The 22,453-nt window shown below is 50.4% G+C and overlaps 1 protein-coding gene across 1 annotated transcript in view; it reads right to left on the reverse strand.

Moving 5' to 3' along the window:
• Window positions 1-733: 733 nt before the first annotated feature.
• The window catches only part of LOC138094941 (liprin-alpha-1-like), a 34,761-nt gene continuing 13,041 nt past the window's right edge, over window positions 734-22,453 (reverse strand). The window contains exons 12-17 of the mRNA XM_068990950.1: window positions 20,100-20,323; window positions 18,072-18,303; window positions 13,230-13,372; window positions 12,205-12,377; window positions 3,450-3,556; window positions 734-931 (exon numbers count right to left, since the gene is read on the reverse strand). Coding sequence (XP_068847051.1) covers window positions 734-931; window positions 3,450-3,556; window positions 12,205-12,377; window positions 13,230-13,372; window positions 18,072-18,303; window positions 20,100-20,323 — 1,077 coding nt within the window. The remainder of the gene's footprint in view (window positions 932-3,449; window positions 3,557-12,204; window positions 12,378-13,229; window positions 13,373-18,071; window positions 18,304-20,099; window positions 20,324-22,453) is intronic.

A 22,453-nucleotide genomic window follows, 5' to 3' on the forward strand; every position in this document is an offset into this window, starting at 1 on the left:
CTGGGAGCTTCTTTCAGCTTAGACTTTGTGACCAACTACGGGATGGTATCAACTGTCGCTAGCCCCCCTCCCACCCCCCCAGTCAGAAAGTGGCCTCAGCTGGCTGTGTCTACGGGGCCTAAGACCTCTGGGTGTCGGCCACCGTATCCTCACTCTGGAGATCACACTCATTCTCCTCTAAGCATCGCACACCCGGAACCCAGCATCCTGGGCAACCCAGGGACCACACCCCATCCTCTCCCACGAGTTGACTCCAGCACCAGTGTTTAAACACTTGTTTACTGGGCCCTGCTGGGTCTTAGCTGCATCGTGCTGGATCTTTCAGTCACAGCACATGGGATCTTTAGTCGTGGCCCGTGGGATCTAATTCCCTGAGCAGGGGTCAAACCCAGGCCCTCTGCATTGGGCGCATGGGGTCTTAGCCACCAGAGCATCAGGGAAATCCCAGTAGCAGCATTTTTTGAAGCAATAAGACAAAATGAGCCTTCGATTTTATAAAGTCTCAGCCAATTCTGATAAAGAGTGCCTGGTCACATTTGCTGAGTTTTTGGCAACTCGGCAGCATGTCAAAAAATTGGGCCCAATCGCACATACAGGCTCATTCTATGATTTCCAGGACACAACAGTAAACATCAGTTCATGTTCAGCAGGCCAGAAGAGAACAGCCATTGTATGATTATCTACTGTTGCACAGTGAACCACCCAGAACTTAGTGGCTGCAAACAGCCACCCATTATCTCTCATCAGGCTGTGGGTCGGGGAACTGACTGGGGCCAGATGTGTGGTCGATCTCCAGTGGGGACAGTCCTGCATCTACAGTCAGCTGGTGGGTCAGCTGAGCTTGGCCGCTCAAGGGTAGCCATGGTTCACGATGGACAAGCTGGCTGTTGGCAGGGGTGATGATGGGAGTCTTGTCCTCCAGCAGGCTGGCCTGGGCTTGTTCACAGGGGAGTGGCCAGAGAGTAAAGCTCTCAAGGCCCTGTGAAGCTTGTCACTTTGCCTCTTTCTGTCGGCCAAGCCAAGTCACAAGGCCAGCCCAGAAGCTGCAGAAATACGCTGTGCCTCTTAACGGGAAATGTCGCAATGTAGTGTGGCAAACGGGGCAGTTACAGGCCAGGGCAGGAGAATCATGGCCTCCTACAATCTACTCCACCATGAACTACAGCACCCCAGGCCTCCCTGTCCTCCACTGTCTCCTGGAGTTTGCTCAAACTCACGTCCATTGAGTCTGTGATGCCACCTGACCATCTCATCCTCTGTCGCCCACTTCATTGGATAGAACTGAACATCTTCCTGCTAAAAACTCTTTAAAAACATCTATTTCAAGCCAAGGGCCAAAGTCACACTGAATAGTGATGTGTCACAAGTGGTCTCATCAAAGTCAGGGACAAGTCAAGGATGCTGTGATCACCTCTGTGAATTATCAATGCTCTGCAAGTTCTAGAATGTGCTATCAGGCAAGAAAAGTCAATAATAATTGTGGTTACTGAAAGAGGGAAATAAAATAGCCACTGATTAAAGATGATATGATGGCCTACCTGGAAAACCAAAAAGTATCAGCTGAAACCTGGTGATAATAGAAGAGCTCTGTCAGGGAGTCAGATGCTAACAACTCTCCAGAGTTACTGTTGGCAAAAGAATCATGTAACTGCTGGAAATTGCAGTGGAGAAAGGATGCAATCCAAAAGAGCAAGGTGGTGGGGGAATAGAAATACCCTGTGATTAAACTTAAGAGGAATAAAATACCAATCTGCACAAAAATGTAAAGATCTACTGAGGAGCCAAGGATGGAAGGAAGGGGTTGGGGGAGGGAGGAAGGAAGTTTGTATAGATGGGTGGATGGATGGATGGATTAATGAGTGGATGGGTGGATGGGTGGATGGGTGGATGGATGGATGGGTGCTTGGATAGATGCGTGGACAGATGGGCGGTTGGATAGATGGATGGATTGATAGATGGAGGATGGATGGATGGGTGGATAAATGGATTAGTGAGTAGATAGATGGATGGACAGATGACTGGCTGACTGGGTGGACAGGTGGATGGATGGATGGGTGGATGGATGGATGGATGGATTTATTAGTGAGTGGACGGATGGATGAACAGATGGCTGGCTGGCTGGATGGGTGGGTGGATGAAGAGAGGATGGAATGAATAAAGCAGATGTTTACACTCCAATCCTAGAAACATATTCTACGAAACTGAGTAGGAGCTGGGCAATGATTGTTTTCTCCAGAACAGTGGCAAGTGTTTGGAAACAGCCTAAGTGCTCATCAGTGAGGGGTGAGGTACAATCTGTGGACACCCCACAAGGAAGAGACCTCCCCTCCTTCCTGCCACCTTCCCCATCCCCAGGAGTTCATCAGGGGTTCTGCCGATGTCCCGCCCCCAAGCCCATCCTCATGGTCGGAGGGGGGATGCTGCTTGAGTTCACCACCCGTTAAACTCAATTCATAAGACGCTCCCTTTACTGAGATACTTTAATAAAACCTCCGGGGAACCCTCAGCACCTTCATTTCTAAAAAGTTGGCTCTAGTGAACCCTCTGGGGCACAGAGAGCAGAGCAGATACGCTGAGAACAAGTGCATCAGTGCGGGGTGAGTTATCCACCCTCACGCTCACCCTTAGAAACAAGGAAGACAAACGGACGAGAAAGCCTTCACGCTTTTTGTGTAAAATAACCATGAGCCTGAGTCAGGCTCCACCTGCTCCTCAGGGCAGGTACATCTGGGAGGTCACGTCTCCTCACCAGGGTTCCTCTCCAGAGTGGACACACCGAGTGTGGGGACTGAGCTGTGTCCTGAGTCTGCACTCGAGAAATGAGGAGCTGGCCGGCCCTGATCTCCTGGCAAAAACCACATTTCCACCAGATTCGTTTTAATTTTTCCAACTTGGAGGACCCTCTTACAGGACTTTCAAGGCCTTCCCACGTGGAGGAAACTTGGATGAGCACTATACGACTTGGTGGGACCTGGCGGATGTTCGGACTCTTAAAACCCTGAGAGCTCAGGGTCTACAGCTCCCGAAAAGGGAACTGCCCAAGAGGACAGGCCGGACAAGGCAAATGAGGGAAAAACAATGCAGCCTGGGGGCTAAGCCTTTTCTCTTTCACTTTCTTGACATTTATATTTACATTTCTTTTAATACATTTTCAAAAACTTCCTTTTTTTTTTTTTTTACAATTTTCACATTTTCAAAAGTCCCTTTTTTATGTTTTCAAAAACTCCCATTTCTCTATTCACAATGCCACTGCAGCCCTTCTGTTACAAAAATAATCAGTCTGAAGTATTCAATCATCTATCTTTTAACAACACTACTGCTGCAAATGAAAAGCTGTCATGGTTTTGAATGCTAGAACTTTAAGCTGGAACAGTGGCTGTGTGTATAGAGATCCCTGGAAGCGACACAAACCGGGCGCGAACTCTCCCTAGGGAAGGAGGGAGGCATACCGTTCTGGACGGGGCGGAGCGGCCGGTCAGGGACATGCTCTCCTGGATCGCCAGCCGCAGCTTCAGCTGGTGCAGCGGGTTGCTGATGCCGATCTCACCCTGGATCTCTGTGTCCAACAGGGCGACAGGGTGGACATGATGGCACCGCTCCTCACGTTGGCTGGCAAGCAGCCACCTACCAGGCCGGGATCCCGACCCAGCGCTGGGGACAGGAGACAGGAGGCAGGAGGCAGGAGGTTATGCGTGGCTGTGGAGGGACTGACACACCCAGGCCAGGACGGGGGTGCGGGTGCGGGTGGGGGTGGGGCGCCTACACACCTCCAGCCAGACCACAACAGTTGGCCCGTCCCACTGTGCCAAGGCACGCCTTGTCTCCCGGGTTCCTCCAGCAACTCATGCCTGCAAGTAACGAAACATTCAAAATTCAAGAATCACTACTACACACGGGTATAAAACAAGTTAACCTAAGTATTTATTTTCTTTATAAATTTGAAAAGTGAAAGAGTATGTATCTCACCATTTTCCTTTAATCTTCTAAACCATCTACTTAATGAGAGTTCAGACATATGACAAAGAACCCCTGAGTCATGAAATGCTGACTGAGTCCCCGCAATTCCTTACAGAATCACCTCCTTCCCGATGAAAGAATTATTGCCAGCCTTAAAGGATTCAGAAGTCTGCACATCCAAGGGAGGAGGGTAGTCAAGGAAAAACATCCACTCTTCCCTTTCTAAACAGTGAGGACAGATACGTAGAAGAGGAAACCACACCGAGATCTGAGCAGAGGCATCTGTCCCTGAGAGAGCTTCAGGAATGCACACCATTTCACCACAGACGCACAAAGAGCAACACAGACTTTCAACACAGAACGCTATAACACAGCAAGCAAGGAGAGGGCTGGATGGGGGCTGTTTTTCTCCTGCACTGCTGTTCAGCTAACTAGCTCTGTGCTAAATTAAGATACTGGTTATTCTTTTTTGACTAGGCCACTGTGTGGCTTGCAGGACCCTAGTTCTCCAACCAGGAATCAAACCCCAGGCCTCCTGCAGTGGAAGTGCAGAGTTCTAGCTACTCGACTGCTAGGGAATTCCCTGAAGATACACAGTGGCTTTTCAATACACTCAAATAGCATCAGACTTTACTTCAGACTGTGAAGTCTATGTATGGTTAAAGCTCGAAATGCTTCACATCAAATGTCAAGTAACTGTTCCTTTACTTCAACCTTAGGTTTCCTAGAAGAGTAAATACTCTATTTTCTGGGAATAATTATACCAGAAAACACAACATGTATCTTAATAGCTCAAAAAGTGAAAGTGGAAGTGTTTTCGCTCAGTCATGTCCAACTTTTGGCAACCCCATGGACTGTAGCCTAGCAGGCTCCTCCCTCCGTGGAATTTTCCAGGCAAGAGTACTAGAGTGGGTTACCATTTCCTTCTCCAGGGGCTCTTGGATCTCCCAGGGATCAAACCCAGATTTCCCACATTGCAGGCATATGCTTTACCATCTGAGCTACCAGGGAAGCCCCTTAATAGCTCAAAGAGAGTTTTGAAAAAAGGCAAACTTTTAAAATTCCCGTATCCCAGGGGAACGAGCATGTACCACATGCCTGGAGTTTGCGTCCCAACCACAACCACCATCCAGAAGCAAATGGAAGACTCGCCTGGCTTCTGCTGGGGTTTATTTCCTTCCTCGGCTACAAGATATCGCATCACTCTGCTGTCAACGGCTCACTCTCAGCTGAAACCTCTCTTTACAGAGACAGCTTCAGAGACGAGCCTGGGGGGCTGCCTGTTCTGCTGCAATGACCCTGCTCAGCCCGCCCTGCGGGGCTGCTTAGCTAGGACCGCCTCTGCCCCCTCGAGGATGAAATTGGAGTCCCCAAGTGCAATTCATTGAAACACTTGCTTAGCAGTAAACTGACGTGGCATGCTTCCTCGCCTTAAAATTAGAGTCACAGGAGAAAGACATTCGGAAATACAGTGAACTCTATGGGGAACAGATATGCCCAAGAGAAAGCCACACCATCTGTGGCTGACAACGGGCACTTTAAAGCAGGATATGAGCACCACGGTCAAGCTGTCTTTCCTAACAAGATGGCTGTGTGAGTTTCTTCCCATCAAATGCTACACACGTGGCACCACCCAGACAACAGGTGTGGCCTTGTTTTCTGAGACTGACCGTCCGCACAGCCCAGCACCTCCTACGAGGGGTCGCTGGGCTTCCCTTCACCAACACCGTGCCCTACTCCTGCAGTGCTGCTCAGCTCAGAGCCTGGAGCTGGGGACGAGCCCCACGGGGAGGCTTCAGGATGCACACAGCTCAGCAGACCTGCTGACTCGGCTTCCCCTGCGAGCTGGTGCATGACAGTGTCCACCAAGGGGAAGAGGAAAGACAGCATTTAGAGCAGGAGGTACACGATGCCCGAGGGTAGTCCCCGCACGCCCAGGACACTGCGGTGACCAACAGGGACACGGCGGCCTTGGCCTCCACTCCTCATGGAGCACGTCCAGCACCTGGTGAGCCCGCACTGCTCTCCCTGGGAGTTTCCACAGAACGTGAAAATCTGAGATTCACCAACCCTCAAAAATTCTCTGAAAGTGGATGCATTGGCTGCGTGAATTTAGCAATTAAAAGAATACCTTTGAGACAAATTGGGGCTTAATAGAAAGAAAATAGTTTTGAGAAACAAACTGATTCTCACATCTATAATGCCATAAATGTTAAACTATATTCAAGCGATATTTTTTCTGGAATACTAAAATATTTTTTCACGTTTTATAGATAAGGCATTTTCCCTGTAGTCAATGTTGTCTCTGGTTGACTGACAGAGCTGAGATTACCCACTGTGGTCAGAAAATCCTTGTACTTTGAATTGTTCTCTGGGAAGCCACCAGAGCATCCTAGAATTTGCCATGGTGTAGCAACAGAGCAAAGAAAAACCCACTTGTGCACGCCCACACACGAACACACACACACAGAGTAAGACGTCTACCTTAACGCCAGATCTAGAGAAACCTGCCTACCAGAAAACACACACACACACACACACACACATCCCTAAACACAGGCACCGAATCCACTGGGATTCCTTTAAAATTATCCTTCCATCACTTTCAAGACAAGAGGCACAGGGCTCCTGAAACTGGCGACAAGGCGCGCAGGCTCCTCACTTGTGGGTGTCCCTCATGTCCTCGTGGCTGGCCGTGCGCAGCGCCCCATCTGCAGCCGGTCCAGCCGAAGGGACCGCAGAGAGGTGGGGCTCGAGGTTTCACTTTTGATGGTGGTCTTGTCATCTCGTACCTCTTCCCGTAAAGCTGGCAGCTGAGGGAATGAGGTAAGTGTAAAACTGGGTGACAATAGACTGTGTTGAATATGTGATCTGGAGCTCTGTGAATAGCTGAGTAGCTGTGGAGTAGCTGTCCCCATGTCGGCGTTTCTGTCATTGAATGTGCCGTTGATGCTCCAGTGTGACCGTCCCGCACCCCCTCCGGGTGGCAGGGACCCCCACGTGGGAGCCCCCAGGCTTGCTCTCTCCAGCTCATCCACCCTCTAGAAGTTTCCCCACCCTCAGTAGGCGTGGGCGCTGCAGGTGTGTGTGTGTCCTCGTGCCCCGTGTGATATTGCATGACTAACCAGTTTGTGTTTGCACGCTTCCTCCTGTGCTCTTGGGACCAAGCAGCGTGGAGGGAACACAGAGGCTGAGCTTACTCCTGACTTACTCCTGCTGAGCTTTGCGGTGAGTACACGCCGGCCTGGTCCCGCGGGGGCACGGAGGCCACTCCCTAGGAGTGGAGGGTCAGCAGGTCTCCAGAGGTCGCGCCGGGAGAGGAGCCCTCAGCAGCAGAGAACGTGACCTTGGCGCTCGCCGGCCACCTGAGTGGTCAGAACATGGCCTGAGTCTCCCTGGCGTCCGTGCACACGGGTGTCCCTCCCACAGCAGCAGTGCTGCTGGCCATGCCCTGCGTGCACGTTCTCGGAGGGAACAGGGCCCAGAGCATCAGGGTTCACAGGGCTGCCCTGCCCTGGGCCTCTTCATCCAGAGGCCAGTGTTTAACACAGAAGCGCCCTGGCATCTGGGGGTCAGCCACCGCTGAGGAGCCACCCTTCCTTGCAGGTGCTGCTCTGGGCGGTCCTCTGGTGGGTCCAGCCCGGGAGCCCAGCCCTGCTCGAGCCACTCTGAGAGCAGGAGGCTGTCTGCTCTGTCCTGTTCACGTCTCAGCTAGAAAGCTGGATTGGGCTTTAAGGTTTTTACCAGCAGCTTTTAGCTATATGTCAGAATAAAGTCAGCCACAGAGTTCTCTCCTTGATCTGCTTGGTCCTTCACATTTCTCTGAATTCTCAAAGCAGCTGAAGCCCAGAATGGGGTGGGGCGGGGTGTCTGGAGAGGAGGGGCTCGGGCACCAGCTGCCGTCCCAGGACTGACTCGTCTATGTGTTTGTTTCCAGTTTACCCGCACTACTTCTGTAGCTGATTATACAGCGTCCAGAATACGACAAAGGCTACATTTTGAACTTGATGCAATCTTTAATCTGTCAATACTTGTTATATGGACCAGAAGTTATTTTATTACAGAGTTTTTAATTAGTGAAAAATTCATGAATACCATAGAGAAAATATTTTAAAATTTAATGTTTCTTATATTTGTGTAAACTTATGACTTCATTGATATACTTCCTTTTTCTTGTCTATCCAGGCTATGAATATCCTTTCAGATCAGTTCATGTTCTGATACCTGATTTTAGTCTTTCAAATGATTATACCCTAATACTTGTCTGTATAAATCCTATGAACAAATATAGGGCTTTTGCAAATGATGCATTTATTGTCATCATTCTTGTTTAATTTTTAAATGTTAAGCCATGAGAGAAGGGGTTTTACTGCGATTGTAAAATCATCATGACACAGTGTGCATTATCCTTCCAGAATATAACCAAGCTCTCCAACAATCACTCTGAAATGAGCGAACTTAATTTCAACCAATTGTTGTATTTTAACGACTGACCTAAACTGTACTTTGTTTCTGGGAAGAAATGCTTTTTGTCTGCAGCGTGAAGCCATTTAAAAGTACTGGGTGTTAAATGTGAGCTTCTAATGGAATTTGGGCTGAAAGGATAACTAGAAGACGACTATGAAAATCTCTCCTGTAACCCAGTCTCTGTGGACCCAGATCCCTCCTCTCCGGTGAGACTCTTCGAGGACCAGTCGCGATGCCCTGCACCCGCTGCGGAGCCATCGAGCTGGACAGTGAGGGCACCACATCCCCGACAGACAGACAGCATAGTGCAGCTCTGACAAAGGCCTTATTTTTCTGATGTAAATCATCTTTTTACATCTGTTTGTAAACATGGTTAAAGAATGGACCTAGGCATACATTCTTAGATTTTGATGACATAGCCATTTTGGATAGTGTAAGTAGCAAATGTAACTTTTACTTTTTCAGCAGCACATTAAAGCAGCCAGCAAGAGATGCATTCAGTTCATGGTGCCTTTATGCAGCTGATATCTCAGCAGACACAGACGGCATGTCTCTTTACATGTGTGTTCTGCCTTTCCTTGTACAATTCATTGTTAACATTCTAATTTTCTATCTTTTGTGAACTTCCTGAATATGTGACAAAGTATGTACAGTCTACTTTTGAACTATTTGTTATCACAGTATTATTTATTGCTTTCTTTCAATAAAGTACTGAAGCAAAATTTCCCACTGCCAATAAAGAGTGCTGAGGGTAAGCTGTATTCTCAATGAGAACAGACCAGAGCTGGTAATGGGAGCCCGTGTCATCACACAGACATTCTGTGAAGAGAAACAGGTGGATACAATGGAAAGGCTAGAAGGCGGAAGTATAGGTGTCCCCAGAGGACAACCAACCTGGTATTCATGTCCTTGGATCCGGAGACAAGGGACTCCATCACTTCAGCACCTGCGGGGACAGGGCCCCTCTGCTGCTGAGGCGTGGGCAGCGGGCCGAGGGTGGGAACAAAGTGCAGGTGTCGAGGCTCACCGTGGATCCCAGGGTGGGGTGGCCGAGGGCAACCCTGACGTGGACCCGAATGATGCACTAGGGAGTGTACGTGTGCACACTTGTGTGTGGGAGCTTTTCATGTTATTTTGGTCACCAGTCTTTGTTATTCATATATCCATAGAAACAAGAATGTAGCAGGGGGAGGTGCGAGGGAGATTCAAGAGGGAGGGGACACACGTACACCTATGGCCAATTCATGTTGCTGTACGGCAGAAATCAAACCGATATTGCACAGCAATTATGCTTCAGAAAAAAAGAACATAGCAAGGTGGTCAGGAAAGTATGAAAAAAAGATTTCTCATAGAGATTTATAATCACAACTCTGTGTACATCTGGGAGGAGGCTGCCCACCACCATCAGACCTTCCCACCAGCATCAGACGTTTAACCCCCAGCATCAGGCCTTAGTCCAGCATCAGGCCCTCCCCCAGCAACAGGCCCTCCCCCAGCAACAGGCCCTCCCCCAGCAACAGGCCCTCCCCCAGCATCAGGCCCTCCCCCAGCATCAGGCCCTCCCCCAGCATCAGACCCTGGTCCAGCATCAGATGTTCCTGCCCCAGCATCAGGCCCTCCCCCAGCATCAGGCCCTCCCCCAGCATCAGGCGTGGCAGCCCCACTTGTCTGACGCTCCTGAGCACACTTAGGCAGCCCCAGAGCAGCAGGACAATAGCTCTTGCAGGATGTGCATCTTTAGGAATCACCTGCGGAGCAGCAGCAGCTGGGGTCTGTTTCAGGCCAAGGAGAGGCAAAGAAGAGGCACTTGTGCCAGAGGCAGCGGTGGGTGTGGGCACGTTCCCCAGCTCTGCTTCCTCCCCGAGGGGGCTTTGCTCTCCTGCTCTTCTCACATGCTCACTCCAGGGCCCCAGGGCTGTGTCCTTCCAGATTCACGGTCTCCTTGATATCTCAAGCCCAAGTCCTGAGTTGCGTCCCAGTCCGGCGTGGCAGAGGGCTGGGAACATCCAAGCTCAAGAGCTGAAAGGATCCCAGGGGGACAGCCGGGCCCCAGCAGGTGGCAGAGCAGGCGATGAGTGTGGCCGCCAACAGAGAGCCCCACAGCAGCACTGGAAGGAGAGCAGGGATGCCTTAGCTCACTGGGGACATTGCCTGGCCTCAGAACTCAGATGTCACCCCAGCAGCTCTGGGGACACAGGAAGCCGGTGAGTGACACCACGCCACTCGGGCCGTGTGGGTGGGCACTGTTGACCATGGCCTCGGTTTTCATTCCCATTCCGACTGTCCCTCCAAGGGCTGGCGGGCTCCTCCTCCGAATGGCACAGATATTTTCTTTGTGGGTGAACACATCCCGGCTTGTTTCTGTCGGCACTGTTGCTGCTCTTCGTGTGTTTTCCTCTTCTCATCCTGTGCTTGCTGCTCTTCCAGTTTAACTTAGGAGCAGCCCCCTGATTTTCTGCATTTCCTAGTTGTCAGCGTTCCCTGGGGCTTTCCAGGTGCCGCTAGCGGTAAACATCCTGCCTTCCACTGCAAGAGATAACGAGAGATGTGGGGTCGATCCCTGGGTTGAGAAGATGCCCTGGAGAAGGGCATGGCAACCCACTCCAGTATTCTTGCCTGGAGAATCCCACGGACAGAGGAGCTACTGGGCTACAGTCCCTGGGGTCACAAAGAGTCAGACATGACTGAAGCAGTTTAGCACAAACTCAGGTTTTAGTTCAGTCACTCAGTTGTGTCCAACTCTTTGCCACTCCGTGGACTGCAGCACTCCAGGCTTTGCTGTAATTCACTCTCCTGGAGTTTGCTCAAACTCATGTCCATCGAATCAGTGATGCCATAGAACCATCTCATTCCTGCTGCATCCACCAGAGAGGTGGCTGGGGCTCGGCAAAGTGCATGGTCCCACTGCGTGGATGTGAACCTGCCCTCACCACTGCCTCACCGCGTGACCATCACTGTCTCCTCCCCTGTAAATCGGGAGGTGGCAGCACCTGCTTGGTAAGGGGCACACACAGCGTCTGGTATACAATCAATGCACCATCCAGCTCAGTGTTGTATTCACTAACAAGAGGGATAGCACTGAACAATCTGCTCCTTTTTCTCTCTTCTCCCTTCACTGTGCTCCAGACCACATCTGTTTTACTCACCCTGTAAATCCCACACCCAGCAAAAGGAAGACACTCAACAAATATCTGGCTGAAGAGGCAGGAACATACCCTGTCCTTAAGGAGATGAAGCCGAGCGAGACGGGGGCCTGATGATAACACTGTGTGATGAGGAGACCCCAGGAGGACCTGCGTGGCTGTGGGCTGGGCGGGGGGCATGGGCAGAACCCCTCATGAGCTCCTGGGGATGGGGAAAGTGGCAGGAAGGAGGGGATGCTGTTCCTTGTGGGGTGCCCACAGATTGTACCTCACTCCTCTCTGATGAGCACTTAGGCCATTTCCAAACACTTGTCACTGTTCTGGAGGAAACAGTCATCGCCCGGCTCCTACTCAACCCGTTTCGTAGAATACGTTTCTCATCGGAGTAAGCATCTGCTTTACTCATTCCATGCTCCGTTCACCCACCCAGCCAGCCAACCATCTGTTCATCCACCCATCCACCCATCCACTCATCAACTGATCTGATCATCTCGGACCCTAGAGAAGACAGACGCCTCCTCCGCTCCTCCCAGGAGGACACCCAGCGTGAGTGACAGGAGCCTCGTGGGGACAGTGGGGGAGACACAGAAGGGACATACACGCAGACCCTCCTCCCTCTGAACGGTGAAGCACCCACCTGGTCCTAACGCCTCCTTGCTGGTGTGTCCAGGCCGGCCCTTTTCCTTCTTGCCAAACCAATGACCGATGGAGGACTTGATGACCTTCTCCTTTGGGGCTTTCTGCAGCGAGTCCTGGCTGCTGTTGCTGTTGCTGGGGTTGCCCCCGAGACCGTCCTGAGAGCCTGTCGTGCTTCGGGGAGAGAAAATGACCTTTAACTGGCACCCTTGTGCAAACACACACCCCTCCATAAGACCTACTGATAGAACCGGACACCTAGCAACACCCACGCCTCAACCTCGCAGCAGATAGTGGAGTCTCCTTCACCAACCACACTCCACACGAGCGATGCAGGCTTCCGGCCACAACCAATGGCCCCAGGAAGCTGAGATTCTCTGACTGGAGCCCTCCCCCAAGGAGGGAGGTCTTCACTCCAGACGAGCTGGTGCAGAGGGCGCCCCGACCCTCCCTCAGGGTCGCTGCTCGGCAGGTGACAACGCTCCCAGAGAAGGCGAGCTCCCCAGTTCTGGGCAGTTCCCCCCGCCTCCTGCAGGGTGACCGTCCTCGGCCGTGGCAGGAGAGCGACGGTCACTGTGCAGGGCTGCTGGGCAGGTGACCACATGTGCCCTCCATCAAGTGCTGCCTGGCTCACGACGGGAGCTCAGCAGGTTGGGCTCTGAATGAGGACAGTGTCAGTCACAGGAGGGGACAGACAGTCTCCTGAGAGGAGACCCCTGAGGAAAAGGGAGGGACCCTCAAGAGCAAAGCCGAGAGGCATGGAGCCGTAACCATCAGGAACGCGCCCCAGGCCTGGCAGACCTCTAGCTAGAGCAGGAAGAGACCTCCCACAGGAGTCAACACGTAGAGACAGATGTTTTCTAAAATCACTGAGGTCACTGAGCTCTTCTACCCCGGCACCTGAAGTTCACCACTAAACACAGGCACCGAATCCAGTGGGATTCCTTTACAACCATCCTTGCAACTCTTTCAAGACAAGAGCCACAGGGCTCCTGAAACTGACGACGAGGCGAGCAGGCCCCTTACTTGCGGGCGTCCCTGATGTCCTCATCGCTGGCTGTGCGCAGTGAGCCCGTGAGCCGGTCCAGCCGAAAGGACCGCAGCGAGGCGGAGGTCGAGGTTTCACATTTGATGGTGTCATCTTCTACCTCTTCCTGTATGGCTGGCAGCTGAGGGAGTGAGGTAAGTGTAAAATTGGCTAACAATAGACTGTGTCGAAAAAGGCAATCACACAGGCTTTACATTATAACCAGAAACTTACTTGAAAATATATCAGCTATGCTATCCGCCAAGTACAAAAAATGCCTTGTTCTAGCTTAATGCCATCTTAAAGGACTGTTTGTTCAAGAGAAGCGGGGCCGTGGAGCAGCGAGAGCACCCCACTGACTGCAGAGACCCCGGACGGGAGCCTCCCTGCAGCCGGGCTCTGCACTCCCTGAAATCCAGCGAACAGATGGCCCTGCCAGGCAGGACAGCAGAGCCACGCCAGCACCGAGAACCCTGCATGGCATGAACTGCCCTGATGAAAGGACTGTGCTCATCGCCAGATGCTGCTCAGAAGCACCACTAGCAAGAGTAAGAAACCTCTCAGCAAAGCCGTCCAGACCTTTCGATTTGAAGGAGGAAAGGAAACAGCTTGTACCACCACCCGAGATCATCTGTAGTGATGATGCAGGTTACTGAGCCCAGGACAACAAGTGAAACACAGAAAAGGTACCTAAGCCCTCCATGCGAACACCATGTGTCTGGCTTGTATTTCTCAGTCACATACAGACCGGGGGCTACACACTGAAGTGCTTACACCCAGTTTGAGTGTCATTTGCTCCCTGGGGTTTACATAAAGCTCTCCTAGGTCTTCACTAAGAAATAATCTTGTATCAACCTAGAGGGGTGGGATAGGGAGGGAGATGGGAGGGAGGTTCGAAAGGGAAGGGATGTATGTGTACCTATGGATGGTTCATGTTGAGGTTTGACAGAAAAGAACAAAATTCTGTAAAGCAATTATCCTTCCATTAAAAAGTAAACTAATTAAAAAAAAGAAAAAGATGATCTCGCCTGGACTCCCAGCTCTTCCGCTAGTCCTGGGTCTGAAGCTAGGAAAGACACTGGTGGCAACAGCGTGGGGAACAGATGAACCCCTCGGGGTCCAGACAGGTCTCACGTATACATTTGGGTGTGTGGTTAAGCAGGGGAGGTTTGAGGAAACATGCATGGCAAGTATTTTTATAAACAATGAGTGCGTTGTTTTAACCAACTAACCAGTCCTTTTTTAATGGGATTCTGTAAAGAATACTGGTCCCGTGCAGCCCCACAGGAGCTTGGTGACAACAAAGTGACTTAGTGCAAAATACAGCTGGACTCATTTAACAGCAGCTGGATAAACTGGGCACCCTCCCCTGACCTCTACCAAGAAACCTCAGACAACAGAAGGCTACAAAGGCTAGAAATTATCCACATGGAACTGAACAGGGATCAATCTCAAATTCAAGTTAAAATAAGCACTTCTAAAAATCAGAAAACAACAAAGAACAGAGCAGGGAAGTGACACACCTGGGTTGACTATGGACTCAGTGGAGACAAACACCTGCCTTAGAGTCAGGGACCACGGCCAGCCCCTTCCCCCGGGCCTCCTCCTAAGGAAGGCTCTGGGTCCGCAGCCTGGCCGCCCTCCCCCAGGGTGGGAGCCGCCCCACTGCTGCCCACGTGACTAGGATGGGCAGTGCCGTGTCCTCACTTACCAGGAGGGCAAAGCAGGCCACAGAGCGGGCGAGCGGCACACCCAGGGCACCAACCCCGGGGTGATGACGCTGCTCTGCTGTGCCCAGCAGAAGGGCTCCCGGGCACTGAGCTGCCTGAACTGGAGCACGGCTGCCCGAGTCCTGCAGGAAGGCCCCAGGAGTGCTCCATCAGCGGGCTGGGAGTGGGAGAGGGACAAGGAAGGCCAGCCCTCGGGGCACTGGACTCCAACAACAGGGGCTCAACCAAGTGACCAAACGGGAGAGGCAGCGAGCTCCCTCCTGATGCTCCCTCCATCAGGGATGCCGTGATGGACACGAGAGCCTCTGGAGCAAAGCGGGCTGGACGGCACCACAGGAAGTGTCCAGGCTCTGATCAGACCAGTCCGAACCACACTGCTGGGTGTGGGAGCCTGGGCACGGTGCTCGGCCTCTCTAAGCCTCAGTGTCCCTGTCTGCTGAATGGGGATAACAGCAGCCTGGACCTCACCTGGCGTCTGCGGGATTAGATGACAGACTCGGAAAGCACTCGACAAGGTGCCTGGCGCACAGAGTCTCCTGCACACTGCTACCCACCGTCATTAAATCGCCTTCCCCCAAATCTAACTTCTATGGCTCTGATTCAGTCATTTGTTTAAAAAAATACTCTAAGCGGAAATTCCACGGTGGTCCAGATGTTAGGACTTGCCACTTTCACTGCCAGGACACTGGTATGATCCCTGGTTGCGGAACTAAGATCCTATAAGCTGTGCAGCATGGCCAAAAATATAAGTAAAGACAAATTTTAAAATAATAAATACTACTATGTCTATTATAAATAAGCATGAGATGATTAGAAGGCAAACACGTGGGAGATGGGCAAACTGTTACAATTGTCCCATCAAATGACCTATTTCCAACAGAACCATCAGCATACTTTAAGTGGTGGGTGAGTTTCATTACTTCCATTAAAATGTCAATTATTCACCAGTACACAACCACACAGGGTTCATTCGTGTAAAATGATAAGGACTCTCTAATACTGCACAGAGAAACAGAGGCATGCTAAATTACTAAATAGTTTACCTTTTGACAATGCTTCCTTAAATCACTAGGCTGATAGATGCATGCAAAGAAATGAAGAGAAACCAGATTTCTTGCGACTTTGAAGCTAAAAATTCAAGAATCAGTACAGACAAACACAGTATAGCAAAAATGATGGCAAACTTACAAGTGAGATGAAGACTTAGAGAACATGTAACTGGAAACAGAACATTTCTTTTGACCACAGAAATTAAATAAGCTATTCAAGTTTTACTAGAGAAACACTATAAATTATTACTCAGGAAGATACAATTCTATTACAACATCATGATTTATTAAAGCACAGCATTCTGTACAATAAAGGCCCTTAACAGTTGTCTATTCTCAGCCAAACTTCTCTATAAGTTAGTTTCTCTTCATAAAAAACATGTTATACTTTAAAATAGTAATTTAACTGATGAGGAAGTTACCATTAATACCTATTTGAACACTGAACAAATCGAACCACCTATTGGACATTAACATAAAATGCTTACCTAGAATTTGATTTAAAAGTTCTCAAAATAAATGTATTAAAGCACGTTCCCTGTGAAAATATGTAAGAAAGCAAGCTAGCATAATAGCAGGTGCAGTCTTTCCATTTTATTAACCATAGAAGATGCTTTTTAAAGAGTCTAGTAGAGACATTCACTGTGCAAAAGCTGATGAGATTTATAGTCTTAAAAACAAGCACCGACACAGAAAGGATATTGTGTCAAAAGTCCATTAATTCTACACTTAAGATCATTTCTTTAGGTAAGGATAATCTCATTTATGAATGACACATGATATGCGGTTGAGGATCCATCTACATTATGCTTGTAACTGCATAGTGACATGCTAATTCAAACTTACTGCTATGGGGAAAAACACCATTTGATGAGACATGAAGACAAAGCACAAACCCGACTAAGGGGACGCCTGCTGTGGACCACAGCACTGCTATGACCAGAGCAGGTGGGAGGACGGGGAAGGGGAGATGGATGGGTCAACTGCAGCCTCGGGGGCGAGGCGGGGCAGTGGTGGGAAGCTGGGGTCTGGACTGACAACCACTGAGCAGACAACAGGATGAGCCAGGAAATCACAACCAATGATGAAAGCAGACACACCATCAGAGAACTCCAACAGCAGGACAGAATATACAGAACTGTTCTTTTACAAACACTCGGAAAGAAATCAATCGTGAAACTACAGAGAAATCGTCAAAGAATTTTAAATATCAACTAATTAGCCAACGATGCAAATTATAAAAACAGTGTCTCCAAAGACCACAAAATGGACTAGTTACCACTTCACATGCCGCTAAATGATTCACAGTTAACTTAATGATATGCCGACTAACAATGCAGCTAACATGAAACGGGTGGTAACCAAAAAAAAAGTGAAAATACAAGTGCAGTTGTAAACACGAGTTCATGGGGTAAACAGCAATGCACTCGCAAAACCTAAGCTAAACATGGAAGAAAGCTGGAACATGTGCTTTAGAGCCGCACACTCTGTCACCAAAAGCCCTAGGTCGTCATCCCGTTTTCAGACTCGGAAGAGTGAGGAAGCCAGACTTCTTCACTAGGGCCCTGGGGCACCGGGCTTTGAACCTGGTTTCACACGCAGAGCTGGCCTGAGGGCACGGCCAGGCGCATCAGTGAGCAGACCAGTTGAGATTCCTAAGCCAGGGGTCCAAATATCAAGACTAATTTGTCGCTGTGTGATTGTGGAATGATTTCGCTCAGTCGCGTCCGACTCTTTGTGGCCCCATGGACAGTGGCCTACCAGGCTTCGCGGTCCATGGGATTTTCCAGGCAAGAATACTGGAGTGGGCTGCCATTTCTTTCTCCAGAGGATCTTCCCAACCCAGGGATCGAACCCGGGTCTCCTGCATTGCACACAGACGCTTTACCGTCTGAGGCACCAGGGAAGCCCGATTCAAGACTAGGCAGTTTTAAAAATCTTAGACCTCTGAGCGTAGCAAACGTACCTGATTTTCTTCTGGGTAAAAAGAGAAAAAACAAACAAACAAAAGAAAACCAGTGTGCTCGGGGAGGGACGCGGCAGGGAGGAGGCAGACACATACCAGCGTCGTGAAGCCCAGCTTGTCTTCTTCTGGCTCAGGGCTGGGCTGCCTCCTTTTGGGCATGGAGCGCCCTCCGCTGGGCGGGAAGGAGTCGGCATACCAGGAGGCGAGATCCAGGTTGAGGGAGTTGGAGCATTTAAAGCGCCGAAGGTTGCTGAAGCTCCCACTGCCCACCCTGCTCTCAATCCCCTCCGCCCGCTGATTCGTGTTCTCTTTGTCTTTTGGGATGAACCTAAAACAGAATAAAATCATCACCTGCCTTTGTCAGCAGAGGAACATGTCTGGACAGCAAATTTGGGCTTGCATTCTGTGTCACCATTAGCAAATTCCAGGAAGAGGTGCTCAATTAACATCTCAGCAAAAAGGTTCAGCTTTCCCTCTTTGGAATATTCTCAAACTTACAATAACTTATCATTGAGTCTTACAAAGTGTCCCCTCATCATTCACGTTTGATTTTATTTACTCTAACATTCTGATGGGGCCTGTGTGGTGACTCTCCCTGTGAGGAGATACCTGAAGCTGACCACCTTTACCTTCCCTGCTCTCAGGGCAGAGATGCACGTCAGTGCCTCAGATCTTTTCCACTGGGAATCCGGAACTCCGTATAACCAAAACAGCGATTCACGAGCAAGCTGGAGTTTCTAAACACGTCTCCAGACCAGATGAAGTGCTGAGTTGAACTTTTCATTTTGTTTTAAGCTTGTGTATGTGCAAACGCATCACTTGATGAAATTCTCCACCAGCTTTGTGTGAGTTTCTGGATTCAGGTCAATGTGCTGCATTAACCTAGAATTCACAGTTACTGCTCTTCTCCCCTAATGTGTCATGGATGATTTTATATACAGATTACATGCATGATTATGCAAGTAAAATGATTTTCCCATTAAAATACAAGATCCTTACAGGTAGTAAACTCTCCAGTTTCACTTCTACTTATACATCTTGAAAGTTTTTCACTGTTGACAAGTTGATGGACAGAATTTACCATTTACATCAAGTCAACTTGTTGCATAAGGAAAAATCATTTTTACCTGACAACTTGCTCTAAAAATAAAAATATTAATACAGAAGTGTTCCCAATTTCCTACGGGGATGAGGAAAGACAATCTTTCTGAGCTTGTCTGTGCTCAAACACGGCCCACAAAGCAGTCTGTCTCAGCGTCAAAAGTACAGGTGGCACCATCTGTGTTTTCTGGTTGTGCCATTCACCCCTGCCTTTTCCCCGAGCCCCCCGCACTCGACCAGCGGGAATGGGCACCTCGGCCAGGGGTGACAGGATGAGAACAATCTGAGCAGCAGCTCTGCCAGGTCCTGTGCAGGGTCACCGGCCTGCGGCCACTCTGAACGTGGACTCGGGACAGGAGGCACAGCTGTGCGGGTGTGGCACCAGGCAGGCCTCGGGGCCCCAGCCACCTGGCTGCCCCCAGACCCAGGGCCCCCTGCTCACCACGAGGCGGGCCTTTGGGTTCTATCCTGTTTTGTAAACTGTTCTAACTGCCAAGACTGGGTCTAAAGAAAACATTTTAAATATACTGATGAGATGAGAAAAACTCAAACACAGGTCCATGGATCACTGTCTTACAACAAGCCAATCTTCACAATGTATTAAGCTAAAAAGGAAAATGCAGATCTGAGTGGGAATTTGCCAAGCCCAGAACCCCAGCTTTTCTGTTCCAGGTGGCTTTTCACCAGAACGTAGAAGGCTCCGAGGGACACACGAGGGCGAACCCTCAGTGCTGGAGGGTGCACGGGCCACAGGGGACACTGCCTCGGGACCTCACCCACCTTGGGGCCCAGAGCTGAGGGGGGGACACCCCACAATGCCCCCCCACAGAGTGCTGACACCACACTGTGGACAGAATGCCCTGGCTGACTGAGCTCTATAATCAAGGGCAATCTCAGAACTGAAAATTCCTGAAGCAGACCTGAAGTCAGTTTTCTCACTATGGAACACTCAGACTTCTCTAAGCAGAAGACAGCTCCTCAGAGAAGCCGAGTCTCCGGGGAGCTGGGCTCAGGCGCACCCACCAGATCTCTTCATTGATCTTGTCCAGCTGCTCCTGAATCCTCATGGCCAGAGTCTCGGCATCGGCCTGGCCGCTGGGCGACAGCAGAGCAGGCGAGCTGAAGACGGTGACCCGGTCGCCCTCGCCGTCTGACACGCCCTCGTCCCTCTCCAACACCTGGCCCACGTTGGCCAGCATGCTGGCTTGCTTCCCGCGCTCTTGGTCCTGATCTTTCAGGGGCTGCACCTGGGGCACGAGAGGACCACATCTCGTCAGCAACATTCTGGGCACCTCAAGTCTATCAGGAACTGAACACAATTTTACATGGAAGCCCTGACTTTGGACAAATGGGCCATGCTTATGAGACACTGCCATCTCTTAAGCGAGCAGTACTGAAGAAACGGGCAGGAGGAGAATCCAGTTCCTAGATGGCCTGGTGACATTCAGGTCTCAGCGTGGACGGAAGGCAATCCTATGAGGTTATTCACAAGGGTGGGCTGATGGAGTCAGAGACAAAAACCGAAAATTGCAAATATATATCCTTGCTTCCATCAGCCAGGCTGAAGGAAAATTAGAAAAAAAAACCCTTCAGCTCCGCAGCCGCTGGGTCCACCCCACCGGTCATCACTGGTACTAGTTCGCCGAGGAGTGCCGTCCTCGCGGGTTCCCAGCCCTCCGTTTTCCAGGCTGGTCTGAACACGCACAGACAGGAGTGAGCAGGGGCAGCCAGGGGACGGGAGGGCCAGCCTCCCGTGGCTCTCCTCTCAGGGCACAGGCCCTCGGGCTGTTCTGGGGATGGCCCCGCACACCTCAAGGGCGCCTCTGTCATCTGAGACGCATGCAAGAGTGCCTGCTGGGCCCCGTGCCGCCCTCCCGCTCTCCTCACACCTCACTCCCTTCTCTCCGCAAATCTCCCCCTGCCCTACTCTCACCCAGGTCCTGCCTTGTTTTCCCAGACATGACCTCAAAGCAACGGAGGGGCAGCCTCGAGCTGCTGGCTTGCCGGCTCCCTGTCCCCCGTGGCCAGTACCTTCGCTTTCTGTCTTCATCACGACCCCTCCCCAGGGCTGGGCCACCCCTTTTCCTGGCTCCAGGACCACCTGCCATCATTCCTGCTCCGCTCCGGCGAACTAGCTGCCTATGGGTTCACCCCCATCAGCCTGATGAGCACATCCTCTCCATTCTCTCGCCTTAAAATCGCACATTTTTGAACACTTAATTCTGAGAAATTGTACTCTAAGTGTTCCATCGCAAAGAGAAACACTCAGAACAATACTAACCCTTATAAACCATAATGAATAAGAAGTCACATCTCAGGTGTAGAAAAGCTTCTGGAGGAAACATGGCCAGCCATTGACGACAACGAAGTCTATGGAGAGAAGCTGGACTTGGGGTCGGGGGTCGGGTGGTGGGGGACAGGACTCACTCTATTGCCCTCGCTCCTCCCATTGCTTTAGACTGTCTCCATGGACCTCACATTCATTCCTGGGCATCGCTCACATTCATTCCTCTACACCCCACTTCACTCCCTCACGGGGCAAAACAAGTCAAACGGCCAAGTTTCCGAGTCACTCGACTCAACCTGGCAGCTCTGTGCTGTCGGCCACGGCAGTCACTCGCCTTGTGCAGCACACTGAGGATGTGACGCAGGCCGGTGCAAAGCTCGATGTGGAAATCACACAGATTTCAAGACTCGCAGTGAAAAAAGCATGAAAAGCAGCCCGCTCATTTTTAGGAAATTTTAGATTGTGTATGTGGCTCATATTATCTTTCTGACGGACAGCACTGTCCACGTGAAAGGCTCATGCTTTGTCTCAGCTTTCGGGTGAACCCAGAAAGGACTACTTAGAATTCTGAACCACACACAACGGCCACACACTCTCAATCCACCTATAATGCAAATCACATTCAATGTTCAAAACCAGAAAACGCTATACACGTTACAGCAGTGGACTAGCCATAAGGAAAATGTAACTCCACTTCCGCGAAGCGTCTGCAGTAACTGTAACAGTGAACCCAGGTCAGTTCAGCTCTTAACACATTTCTAAAGGATTTAGAGATTTAAGGACCTTGTCGTTTTGCATTTCTTCTAAATGCTTTTTTGCATTTTCAACTTCCCATAGGAGAGAATTCTGAAAAAGATACATACAGTGCTTTCGAGTCAATTCTTAACAGAGGTTGCGTGGACTGCGGGATGGCTACTCTCCTGTCTGAAAGCATAAAGCACCTCGGGATGAGGGGCGGACCTCGCGCCCAGAGCGAAGTGTCGGCACGAAGCCGGATGACAACTGTTAACACTAACTTGTACACAGAAAAACTCCTCCTTCCCCGACTGATCTTCTAGATCCAAGGAGGCCAGGTCCCTGGGGTAAGTGA

Source organism: Capricornis sumatraensis, chromosome 19 (genome assembly GCF_032405125.1).
Source record: "Capricornis sumatraensis isolate serow.1 chromosome 19, serow.2, whole genome shotgun sequence".
Taxonomy (NCBI): domain Eukaryota; kingdom Metazoa; phylum Chordata; class Mammalia; order Artiodactyla; family Bovidae; genus Capricornis; species Capricornis sumatraensis.